This window comes from Squalius cephalus, assembly GCF_949319135.1.
Source record: "Squalius cephalus genome assembly, chromosome: 3".
Classification (NCBI taxonomy): domain Eukaryota; kingdom Metazoa; phylum Chordata; class Actinopteri; order Cypriniformes; family Leuciscidae; genus Squalius; species Squalius cephalus.
Window position 1 is genome coordinate 12,455,097 of NC_137124.1, and position 11,204 is coordinate 12,466,300.

Here is an 11,204-nt window from a genome sequence, read left to right on the forward strand (position 1 = left end):
ATGTGACCTCATAATCTTTGATTAAAATAACTTGCCGCTTCACTTGCACCAACATCTCTGATGATGTGTTTTTTGGTTCAAGTGCAGGACAACCTGTCACTCACATGAGATCGACCAATAGCAAACCACAACCATCCAATCAATTCCCCACAGACAAAATCAAGTTCTGGCCTACTTTTCTTTTTTTTTATTTTTTTTTTTTGAGAAGCGTTTTCACTAAGATATATGTCTAAATACTAGGGAATCAAAGATTGCAACTTCTGTTTCAAGCATTCTGACTTTAAAGGTTGCAAAGATACATTAAGAAATCATTGGTCATAATAATAATAATAATAATAATAATAATAATAATAATACATTTTATTTAAAGGCGCCTTTCATGGCAGTCAAGGACACCTTACGAAATTCATAAAAAAGACATTAAACAATCAAACCACTACAGCAACAAACATTAAATCACATAAAAGCCTGCCTAAACAGATACGTTTTAAGACGAGATTTAAAAACTGAGAGACTAGAACTGTTGCGAACCTCTACAGGAAGAGAGTTCCATAAATGGGGAGCAGCATAGCCAAAAGCTCATGACCCCATAGAAGTTGTCCGAGTGCGTGGCAGAACAAGTGTAAGTGCAGAAGCAGATCTTAGAGTGCGGGAAGGAGTGTATATGAAGAAGATCTTGAAGATATGAAGGAGCCAAATTGTTAAGTGCTTTGTAAGTTAAAAGTAAAATTTTAAAATTCACACGGAATTTAACTGGGAGCCAATGCAACTTCTGTAAAACAGGAGAAATGTGTTCAAAAGTGGAAGTTTTGGTAATGACTCGAGCTGCAGCATTTTGTACTAACTGTAATTTATGAAGAGATTTGGAAGGAAGCCCATAAAACAAAGCGTTACAATAGTCGATTCTTGATGTTATAAGAGCATGCACAAGCGTAGCAGTACTCTTGAGTGAAAGGACAGGACGCAGACGATTTATATTGCGAATATGGAAGAATGCAGAACGGGTAACTCTATTAATGTGAGATTCAAAAGACAGAGTTGTGTCAAAAATGACACCCAAACCTTTGACCTGATTCGATAGAGGAACAGAACAGTTATCTATTTCCACAGAAGAAATATTCGACTTACTTATTGTATTTTTTGAACCAACAAGAAGAATTTCTGTTTTACTGCTGTTCAATTTTAGAAAATTACTTGAAAACCAATGTTTTAATTCACTTAAGCACTCACCAAGAGCAGAAGAGGGAAACTTTGAAGAAGGTTTAGAAGACAGGTAAAGTTGGGTGTCGTCGGCATAACAATGAAAATGGATATCATATTTCCTAAAAATGCTGCCAATAGGTAAAAGGTAAATAATAAACAGAAGAGGTCCTAAAACAGAGCCCTGGGGAACACCAGTGACAACATAAGTGGGTTTTGAGTTAAGCTGTTTAAGTTGTACAAATTGAATGCGATCTGTGAGATAAGAACGAAACCAGCTTAAAGCCATACCAGTAATTCCAATAGATTCCAGCCTACTCAAAAGAATGGGATGTGAAATGGTGTCAAATGCTGCACTAAGGTCAAGAAGTAAAGTATTGATAAAAGACCAGCATCAGCCGCTAGTAATAGATCATTAGAAATCTTTACAAGTGCAGTTTCAACACTGTGAAAAGCACGAAACCCTGATTGTAACTGCTCATATAAACTATTGCAAGAGAGATGTTCGCGAAGCTGAAGAGCAACAATTTTTTTCCAGGATTTTTGACAAAAACGGCAGATTTGAAATAGGTCGAAAATTAGCAAAATTCTTTGTGTCTGTCCCAGGTTTCTTAGGTGTTATAACAGCAGTTTTAAGTGCAGTAGGGACAGTACCAGTAAGAAGTGATGTATGCATAATATCAGTGATTAAAGAGGAAAGAAATGATAAAACAGCTTTAACCAAATGAATCGGTAAAGGATCCAGTTGACATGTGACAGATTTAGATTTTTGTACAATGGAACAAATGTCCTCAACTGTTGGAATTTTAAAAGCAGAAAATGAAAATAAGGGATAATTATGCTTATTATCACTAAAGGGTTCATTTTATTCTTAAAAAAGGAATTTTGCACAACTGGGCATTGGTGATATGTGTGCATTCATGGATTTCTTTTCATTGGCATTTATTCATTCTTTGCACAATTTTTTTTATATTTATTTAAAAACTCTGAGAAAATATGGATTTTACTTCAGACATATAAATTCTTAAACATTTTACAAGATGAGTTGAAAGAAAACAACAGAAAAATACTTTTGCCATCAGAACAGACATGAAGCTACTTGTAAACGATAGTTTAAAACAAGGAATTCAAACTTTTACAGGACATAACTTTCACAGTTATTGCTATGAAGCTGTCAGACATCGGACCAGTGAGGTATCATGCAGAAATTTGAATTACTCAAGTTATGATGTTTCAGGCTAGAATTTTGGCAAGACAGTGTCTATTTGAGATATTTACCGTAAAGTCAGTTCACTCAAAGAAACTGCACTGTTTATGGCAGATGCCACGCTCGTGGTCTTGTGATGCACGTGTGCGTGTGAAGCCACAAGGCTATCGGTCTAGTGCATGTGAGTGATTTTTGTTGTGGCCATTATAGATCTGAGCAGTGTAATTCAGTTCTTCATTTATGGTTTAATGTAGCTTCTTAAAAGGAGATCGATTAATATCAGACCCACCTGACAATATTGCAGAGAGATGCTTGACATTCACACATTTACACGCTGTCAGATCACAGTTTTGATGTTGGTGGGATCAAGAAACACTTACTTAAGAACTTAAGAAGGTCAAGTTACCGCATGACCAGCAGAAAACCACAACTAGCACACTGCCTTTGTCTTTTACATTTTCTAGAAGTACTTTTCCAGAAACATACTTCTTTCAAACCTATTTAAATTGCACATGTAAACAGTCTTTACTGACGGCGGCAACTGGTTTGACTCATGTCCACTTTTTTGACAAACACAGCACATCCGCTCACATCGTTCATTGCTTCTCTGGTGATGTTCATTTAGTCATCACTCACCTGTTTTGTACTCGTTTAGAAATAGGATAAATCCATCCAGATATGATCAACTTTGGAGTTTTCCTTCTCTTTCTAATTGGTGAGTTGAACTGTCTTTAATGTCAAAACTTAAATGTTTTTACTTTAGCTATTTAAGCTGAACAATTTTTGCTTGTTATTTTTCATGTTTCTTTTAGGTCTTACTGCAACACACCTGAATAAATCACCAGTGTTTACTAAACCGGGAGAAACAATTCATTTACCTTGCGTTTACCAGAGCCAAATAGCCATGCACTTCTCATGGTACAAGCATGAACCTGGACAGAAACCCAGGCTCATATCCACCAGTTACAAGTATGATCGTAATGCCAGGTTTTACCATAATTTCGAGAATAATTCACGCTTCTCTGTGCTGAATGAAAAGGGTGTGCATCATTTGGTGATAAAAAACATACAGATCTCAGATTCTGCAACATACTACTGTGGAAGCGCTTATTCCAACGTAATGGAATTCGTCGAAGGCACAGAGTTGATAGTTGAAGGTAATTATAGTTTTGATTACTTATAATTTCATTGTTTTTAATATAATGAGTATTTATAATAGTTTAGTTACTGAAGCTATTAACTGAATGCCATGTGTGAATGCAATGTGTATACATGACTAGTCCATGATGTCTTACATAAAACTTGCTCAATAATGAAATATATTTTGAATTGGTTAATATGTGTTCTTCATGAATATATTACCTTTTTTCATACAGGGTTGAAAAGCTACACTGTTGTAAAACAACACGCTTTCATTGAATCACAATCTGGAGATTCAGTGAATCTAATGTGCACAGTTTTAAATCAGAACTGTGTAGGAAACCACAGCGTGTACTGGCTCATACATGAGTCAGAAGAATCTCATCCAAGAGTTATTTGGGCACATGGAACGAGTATTGATCAGTGTGATTGGATCTCTGAAGCCGGTTTTACAGCACGTAGATGCGTCTACACCGTTTCTAAGAAGGAGCTTGGTCTGTCTGATGCTGGGACTTACTACTGCGCTGTTGCTGCATGTGGGGAGATGCTGCTCGGGAACGGAACAAAACTGGACATTATAGGTGTGTTTTTCAAGAATTAATTGGGGGGGGGGGGGGGGGAGTGGCACTTTTACTGTGTTAATACTTTACCTACAATTTTTCCTATTTCAGGTGCCGATTCCACAGAACAGATGATGACTTTTGTTCTTCTTTCCATTGTTAGAACAGTCCTTCTTTTAATCACTATTGCCACAGTTACTGTTTGGTACTGCATGAATTCAAAAAGAATGTCGAAAGAGGGCTGTTCTCCGTCTGCCATGGCTTTCCGAGATCGACGATCCCGACCAGAGGGAAGACCAGGGCCCAGTTGTTCAAAAGTAATCTGATCGGATTTCGGCTATTGGATTGAATCAAATCTTGAAAATGGGTTGGTCAAAAAACAAACAAAAAAAAAGTCTTGATTTTGATCTGGATCAAATCGTCAGTTTGTAGTAAGACTTTTAGTAAGATTTTTGATCCAAAAAAAACCAAAAACATTTGGATTATCATGATCCCAGCTGAATGCTGGAATTCAGGAACAAAAATGTAATAAAACTTTAAACCTGGTCAAAAAATACATTTATATCATGTAATATATACACACATTTATATTTTAATGTTGCTCTTGATTAGTTTAACCGTTAAAGTAATAAGTAGACATTATACCTATTAAGCCTTTCAGTACAGTAAAGTATATCCATAAAATAATCTCCCAAACAGCTGTCAATATCAAACAGAAATAATATATTTAATTTTAAGTGTGTTTTTTTTTAATCACTGTATACATAAATGGCACAATCCTCAGGGATGAACCAGTCGAAAGTAGTTACTAACATTTGCATTCCTTATTGCATATTTGTTTTTGTTGTGGGTCACATGAGGAGCAACTGAATCCCTAAAGGGACATGGTTATGGGAAGTGATTTCAATGTTTTAGCTTTCTCTTGTGAATGTTTTGTATTCCCTTAAGAAACTTTGCATTCACTCTTTGTGATTAAATGCAACGTTTCTACCAAGAGAATGCAAAATTCTACATAATTCTGATCCAGATTAATTTTTTTGAGCAACTGGGCCCAGTCTGTTGATGAAATCAGCCTCTGATCATCTGTAAAAAATCAACATGCTGTATCACAGCAAATTCATGGGATTAATCAATTTGACAAGCCATTTAATGCTTGGGTAGACTGTCTCCTTATTAATATCTGCTAACACTTTTTTGATGGTCCCATGCACAGTCATTCTACTGGCTATAAGTAACTGCAACTTATTACTAACCTGGGCCCTAATCTAACAGTCTACTGATACTTAACTCTTGACATGTAGGTCCAGCATTACTTATTGTCAACAGAATGTCTAATAAGGAAACCATTCAAATAAACTTTAACCAATGTTTGTAATGTCTCCTTGTTAGAAATAAACTGTCCAATATCAAACTGTCTGTTTTTGGTTCATGGGAGCAAGACTACCCTTTCATCCTTTTATTTCATGCATGATCTTAAGTTGAAGTTCTGAATTATGCAAAAATGACAAATGCATACACACTCCACAGAGATTAAAATGTTCTCTGTAATTTATTCCAATACAGAGTAGGGTTTGAATGGATGTTCTTCAGAACACAAACATTTAAAAAAAAATTGCAACCTAAAAGATTAAACAGGCTATATTTGACAACACAATTCTAATAGAACATAAATAGAAAGAGCATTTCAGGCCCAGAACATGTTGAACCTCTGGTAGTTTGTATTGTACAGAAAACACACTCCTTATTTACTGAACATGGAAGCAAAACTTATGAGGAATTAGAAATAACCATGAGAACACATGCATTACTGTATTACAGTGCTTAGAAGATGCAACAGGCCTATTATTTCACATACTATAAGTCATCTGCTTAATATTGTATACAAATATTAAAAATATGACTAACTGAAAAAGATCAAAACAGTGTCTTACCCATAAAAGCTAATTAGAATAATTGTGATTTATCAGCTACGCATGTATAGCGATAGTGAATATAGTTAAGCAACAAAATGGCACTTGATGTTCTAGAGAAATTACTGATATAAAATTTTTCAGTTTAAAAATGAACTGGACTCAACTAGACTTACTTGGGTAGGGGAGGATGTCTCAATTCAGTCAGCCTTCAGGATAGAAGTGGAAGAAACTGCTTGTGATCAGACAGCTGCTTAATTTAACCCAATGAATACAGGTAAACATGCACGTACCAACAGAGTTTTGTTTGTTTGTTTGTTTCTATGCTGTTTGACCATGGCTATCGTAACTATGCCAAATGTTTGAAGACACCAAAATGAAAGTTCCTGGATTCATAATGTTCTGATCTGTAAAAGCACATATTGCAATGTTATTAAAGTGTCAGCATAACATTCGTGAACATTCAATAAAGTCAGTGCACTCAATATCACCTGTGCCAGTGATAGTCAGTTTAGTTCCTTGTCCAAAGATTATTTCTCCATCTACATTCATCGCACATTCGTAAGTAGCAGTATCAGAGAGTGTGTGGATCCTCACTGTGAAGTTGTGGACACATGTCTGTGCAGCAAACATTATAAAATGAGCATCCATAATTCTAGACAGGGATTCTCCTGAGCTTTTCTTGTGCACAGTCCTCCATGAATTGAACTGTACATTGCAGAGTGATGTTATCACCAAGATGAACAGGTTTTAAATCGGGTTGCTGTAAAATTCTTCTTGTACTTTAATGTGTTCCTTAAAAATAAATACAAAATATAACAATCAATTTTTTAGACAACAGACTGAATGAGTTTTGCAGCATTGTAATAATACTACTTACCTGTTATCATCAGAAGTGTTCCAGGACTGAAATCCAGTGCAGTCTTAATCACTCCACGATAATAAGTAGCTACATCCTCTTGTGTCATTTGGAAAATGTACAGATGATGAGTTCCATTTCCAACAGTCACACTGAGGCATCCTTCATCAAATCCTTTCCTAATAGCTGCTTGTACCACACAATGAGGGTTTTTTTTTTTTTTTGAGAGAGAGAGAAAATAACTTTCCATTGTTACACTGTCTCCAATTTTTGCACTGGTTTTGGCTGGATAATAACATGGGCTGTGAAGTAACCTGATTTTTTTTTTTTTAAAGTGAACAAAAAGTGTTAAAATTAAAGACCATGTATTACAAATATATTTAAAAGAAGTTTATTAAGCAAGGATGATCTCACTGACCCCTCAACCACTGATTCCTATTAAGGCACTGTTAATGTTATCAGTAGATAATGTACATACATACTGGATGAGAGAAGCTACATTAAGTTTACATAGATAATGACATCAGCTGTGCCTTTTTATTCTATTGTGATAATGCATGCTAAACTAATTTACATCATTAACCTTATATTGTACAAAAGAAAAGAGACAAATTCTAAGAATGTAAATTCTATAACCCATAAGAATAAAAGCTAAAAGTAAGTTAACATTTTAGGTTTTAGAACACATTTTACTTTACACACCATACATTTTTAAGAGGTGTCAAATAGGCTCTGATCGATATTTAATAAAACTGATATGTTCTTTTGAGTCCAGTCTCCTGGTACTGTGTATCTATAGCACAAGTTCATGCTTTCATTTTGAGTGCTATTTATACGCAGAAATTACCTTTTACATGCATCCGATACGCACATTTTAGCGAACATATGATACACAATTTTTTTGCGTGCATATGATATGCACTATACTTTACTATACTATACCAATTCTACCCAACAGGTAAATTTTGCATACCAGATGCACGTAAAAGATTACTTTTGCGTATAAAGAGCATGCCATATAAAAGCATGAACTCGTGCTATATAGCCTATGCAGTGCCAGGAGATCGTGTTGGTTATTTTAAACAAGGCACAACATTTCATAATATACAAATTATTACAATATTTCAAAGCTGAAGGGTTCAGAAATAATAATGATGATGATTGAAAGGTTTGCTTTCTTCTGTGTCTTGCAATGGGGTCAGAAGCAAAAAAACATATATATCTAATGAGCTGTAGAGACCCTTGTACTTGCCCACAAGAACCAAATACTAAGACAGACACATATGTGGTTTCAGAGACAGGATGGAAAAGTAAGTGGCCTATTTTTTAAAGTTTGCTCAAGTTTGTAGCTTATCAATAAAGAACAAAAAACAGGCCACCACAACTTTAAAACTAAATAAAAAAATGAAGAAGGCATTTGTAATGTAAAGTATTATTATTCAGTTATCCTGTTAAGAATATCTGGCCTTTATATAAACTCTTGTTTTCCTGTTTGAATTATGATTATACTCCATTCACTTTATTTATATTATCACAAAAATACAAACATTTGTTTCTAATGTTCCTGAATTACAATCTAAGCATAATCTTAAGTATACTATGCGTGTTAACTTCCATTTTATTAAATATTGATCAGGGCCTAAGCTGGCCTAAAACAGAAATGCAATTTTAATAATAATGTTACAAAGTATATCTAAAGCATGAAAATACATATTGCAGGGGTAAAGACATGTCTGTAATGTGTCTATAATGTATATAATAATGATAAGAACTGTTTTTTAACCATATTTTTATTTCTTTAAATATGTAGTTATTAAAAATAATGCTGTAACCCCAAAATGTCTTTATAGGTTTTTTAAACAACTGTGCTTTTATCACTTGAAAACAAAATGAGAAGGATAAATAATGGCTCAACTTTCTTCAGTGATGTTCGGCACATGACATTTAAGGCTGGAGTAGATTGCATTCCTTCTTGTCTTTCTTCGCTCAATCGCTGAGTTCTCTCTACTTGTGTTGTCTTCAGGAAATTGCAGGGTTGTGTAGTTCAGGTCTAGACTAACTCGATTCTGTGAGGAGAGAAAAAGGGAAAGCATTGTAGCACAGAAACTTAATCTGCTGCGTTCCTGTAGCTCAAACAGTTCATAGCGTTAGCAGCACTAAGGTTATGGGTCCAATTTCCAGAGGATGCAGGAACTGATAAAATGTATACCTTGAATGCAATGCATTAGATAAAGTGTCTTCCCAAAGTGTTAATGTATATGCTACAGTCATAAAACTTCTGACTTACAAGAGAAGAACTGGCATCAGAGGGTGGTGTGTCTGGGGGAGATGGGTCAGAAACTCCTGAAACATATTGAAACTTAGTTGTGGCGGGAAAGTAAAACAAGGAAAATAATGGGAATAAAACAAGAAATACTGACCACAACTGAGCCCTTTCAAAAAGACATCATTTAAACGTCATTACAATGTGGAAATTTACCTGCATGCAATTCACTTGTTCTTCTCAGTCTTTTACATAGACATATGTTGACTATTCCACTCAAGAGCAAAATGAGTGTATTGAAGACAAACACTGCATGGTAAGACCAGTTTTGACCTTGATTTTCTAAAACATGCAGGAAACATTTTGGTCAGGTAAATGGTGAAAACAATGATAGCATATCAATAATGTACAAGAAACAAATAATGACCAAAAACAAGTGAATATTAAAACAAAGTTGAATATCATTATTATTATTGTCAAAGCAAAGAAAAAAACGTCACTTTAAAAATATATAATTTATGTGCAAAGTACATATTTAATGTGTGTTGCATGGTGTATTCTTTGGACATGCTATCCTATCTAGTACAGTACATGAGGCTCTTTTCTTTTTGCTTAATACAAAACAGCTTTATATGCAATTTTAGTATTAATCACTGCAGTACTTCTTACCTTTTAAAAGAAATCTTAATCCACAATTGGTTTGGTTACTCCGTGTGCATTGAAAATTCTGTTCTGTTGATCTTTCAATACTAAGAATGAAGTAATTATGTTCTTGTATATTATAAAAGCTTGAGTCACATTTTACTACAACCGTTTCACCTACAGAGAAAAAACATGAGTGGGCCTGTTTAGATGATTATGCATGCAATAATCAATTACTGACAAAGTGATATAAATTCAAAAGGAAATTAACTTACACATGTTGCGTATGAAGAGTGTCTACTAGATAGCGTCTCACTAGAGCATATGATCTGAGGCTTTGAGCAGTGCCTTATATAGACCACCTTATCACCTTTCATCTGAAGAAGAGCTGTCATTAGTGTGAAAGTATGTTTGGTTTAACATTGGGGTGAGGCTACAAAATCTTACACCTAATAAAATATATAGTCTATAGCCTAGAATGTCACTGCAGTCCTCTCAAAATTATGAGTAAAATGCCATCAAACATGTCCTAAATCATAATTCTGTAATATGTATTCAAAGGATATACATACATTAAAACGTTTAGGAGAACGTTCAGATAAATCAACCCAAAAAGCATGAGAGGAGGTATATTCCCAACCTTCCTCTATTCCACAACAGTTTTCCAGCATCCCTCCACCACCCCAACTCATCACTCTTAAAGTATTCCTATCCCAACAAGGGATGGGGGATTACTCTGGGTTTGGACCAATTCTGAGCTTGTAGCCCTCCCCTCAGACAGCTCGCTAAATATGCATACTTTTCTATATCCGATTATATGTAAGGGTGAACTCATGAAGTGGTACTTAATCAGATAGAGGTCTGATGTTTTGCAATGCAACCTCAGTCTGGACAGTCATATCAGAATTCATGCCACAATTCTGCCCTGATGGACATCACACCAAAGGTTTTACATAAGGGTAGTTCTTTGAAAGACGGCAGCAAAGTTGTGGAGTGAAAGTGGAGGGATGATGAACATTTCAACATTATATGTTATACAATAGTAAGTATTAAATAAGTATTAAAGGGATAGTTCACTCTAAAATTTAAATTAGCCCATGATTTACTCACCCTCAAGCCATCCTAGGTGTATATGACTTTCTTCTTTCAGACGAATACAATTGGAGATTTCCTAGCTTTATAAGTGGCAGTGAATGGAGGACGGAATTTTGAGGGCCAAAAAAGTGCATCCATCCATCATAAATGTACTCCACATGACTGGTCCTATGAATGGACAGCCCGTTCTCATCCCAAGGCGTCATAATACTGACGCTGTTGACATTTCGTCTGCATCAAACGCACATGGCACCCTTTATCGTCAATATGAGACGCAGATAGATATGAGCCAGAAGGCGCCTCCTAGCGGTCTAACCCTAAACCTACC

At 35.2% G+C, this 11,204-nt stretch overlaps 1 protein-coding gene and 1 long non-coding RNA gene across 2 annotated transcripts; both read right to left on the bottom strand.

Annotated features, from left to right (window-relative positions):
• Window positions 1-6,289: 6,289 nt before the first annotated feature.
• LOC307155769 lies at window positions 6,290-7,185 on the bottom strand. The gene is made up of 3 exons (XR_013820565.1): window positions 6,898-7,185; window positions 6,509-6,812; window positions 6,290-6,424 (listed from the first exon to the last, which is right to left on the bottom strand). It is a non-coding gene; the product is annotated as an uncharacterized lncRNA (long non-coding RNA).
• Window positions 7,186-7,258: 73 nt separating this feature from the next.
• On the bottom strand, window positions 7,259-10,947 carry LOC307155788 (uncharacterized protein). The gene is made up of 6 exons (XM_079866728.1): window positions 10,892-10,947; window positions 10,057-10,158; window positions 9,809-9,958; window positions 9,356-9,481; window positions 9,164-9,219; window positions 7,259-8,942 (listed from the first exon to the last, which is right to left on the bottom strand). The coding sequence occupies exons 2-6, from the start codon at window positions 10,058-10,060 to the stop codon at window positions 8,787-8,789; spliced, it is 492 nt and encodes a 163-aa protein (XP_079722854.1). The 5' UTR covers window positions 10,061-10,158; window positions 10,892-10,947; the 3' UTR covers window positions 7,259-8,786.
• Window positions 10,948-11,204: the final 257 nt, after the last annotated feature.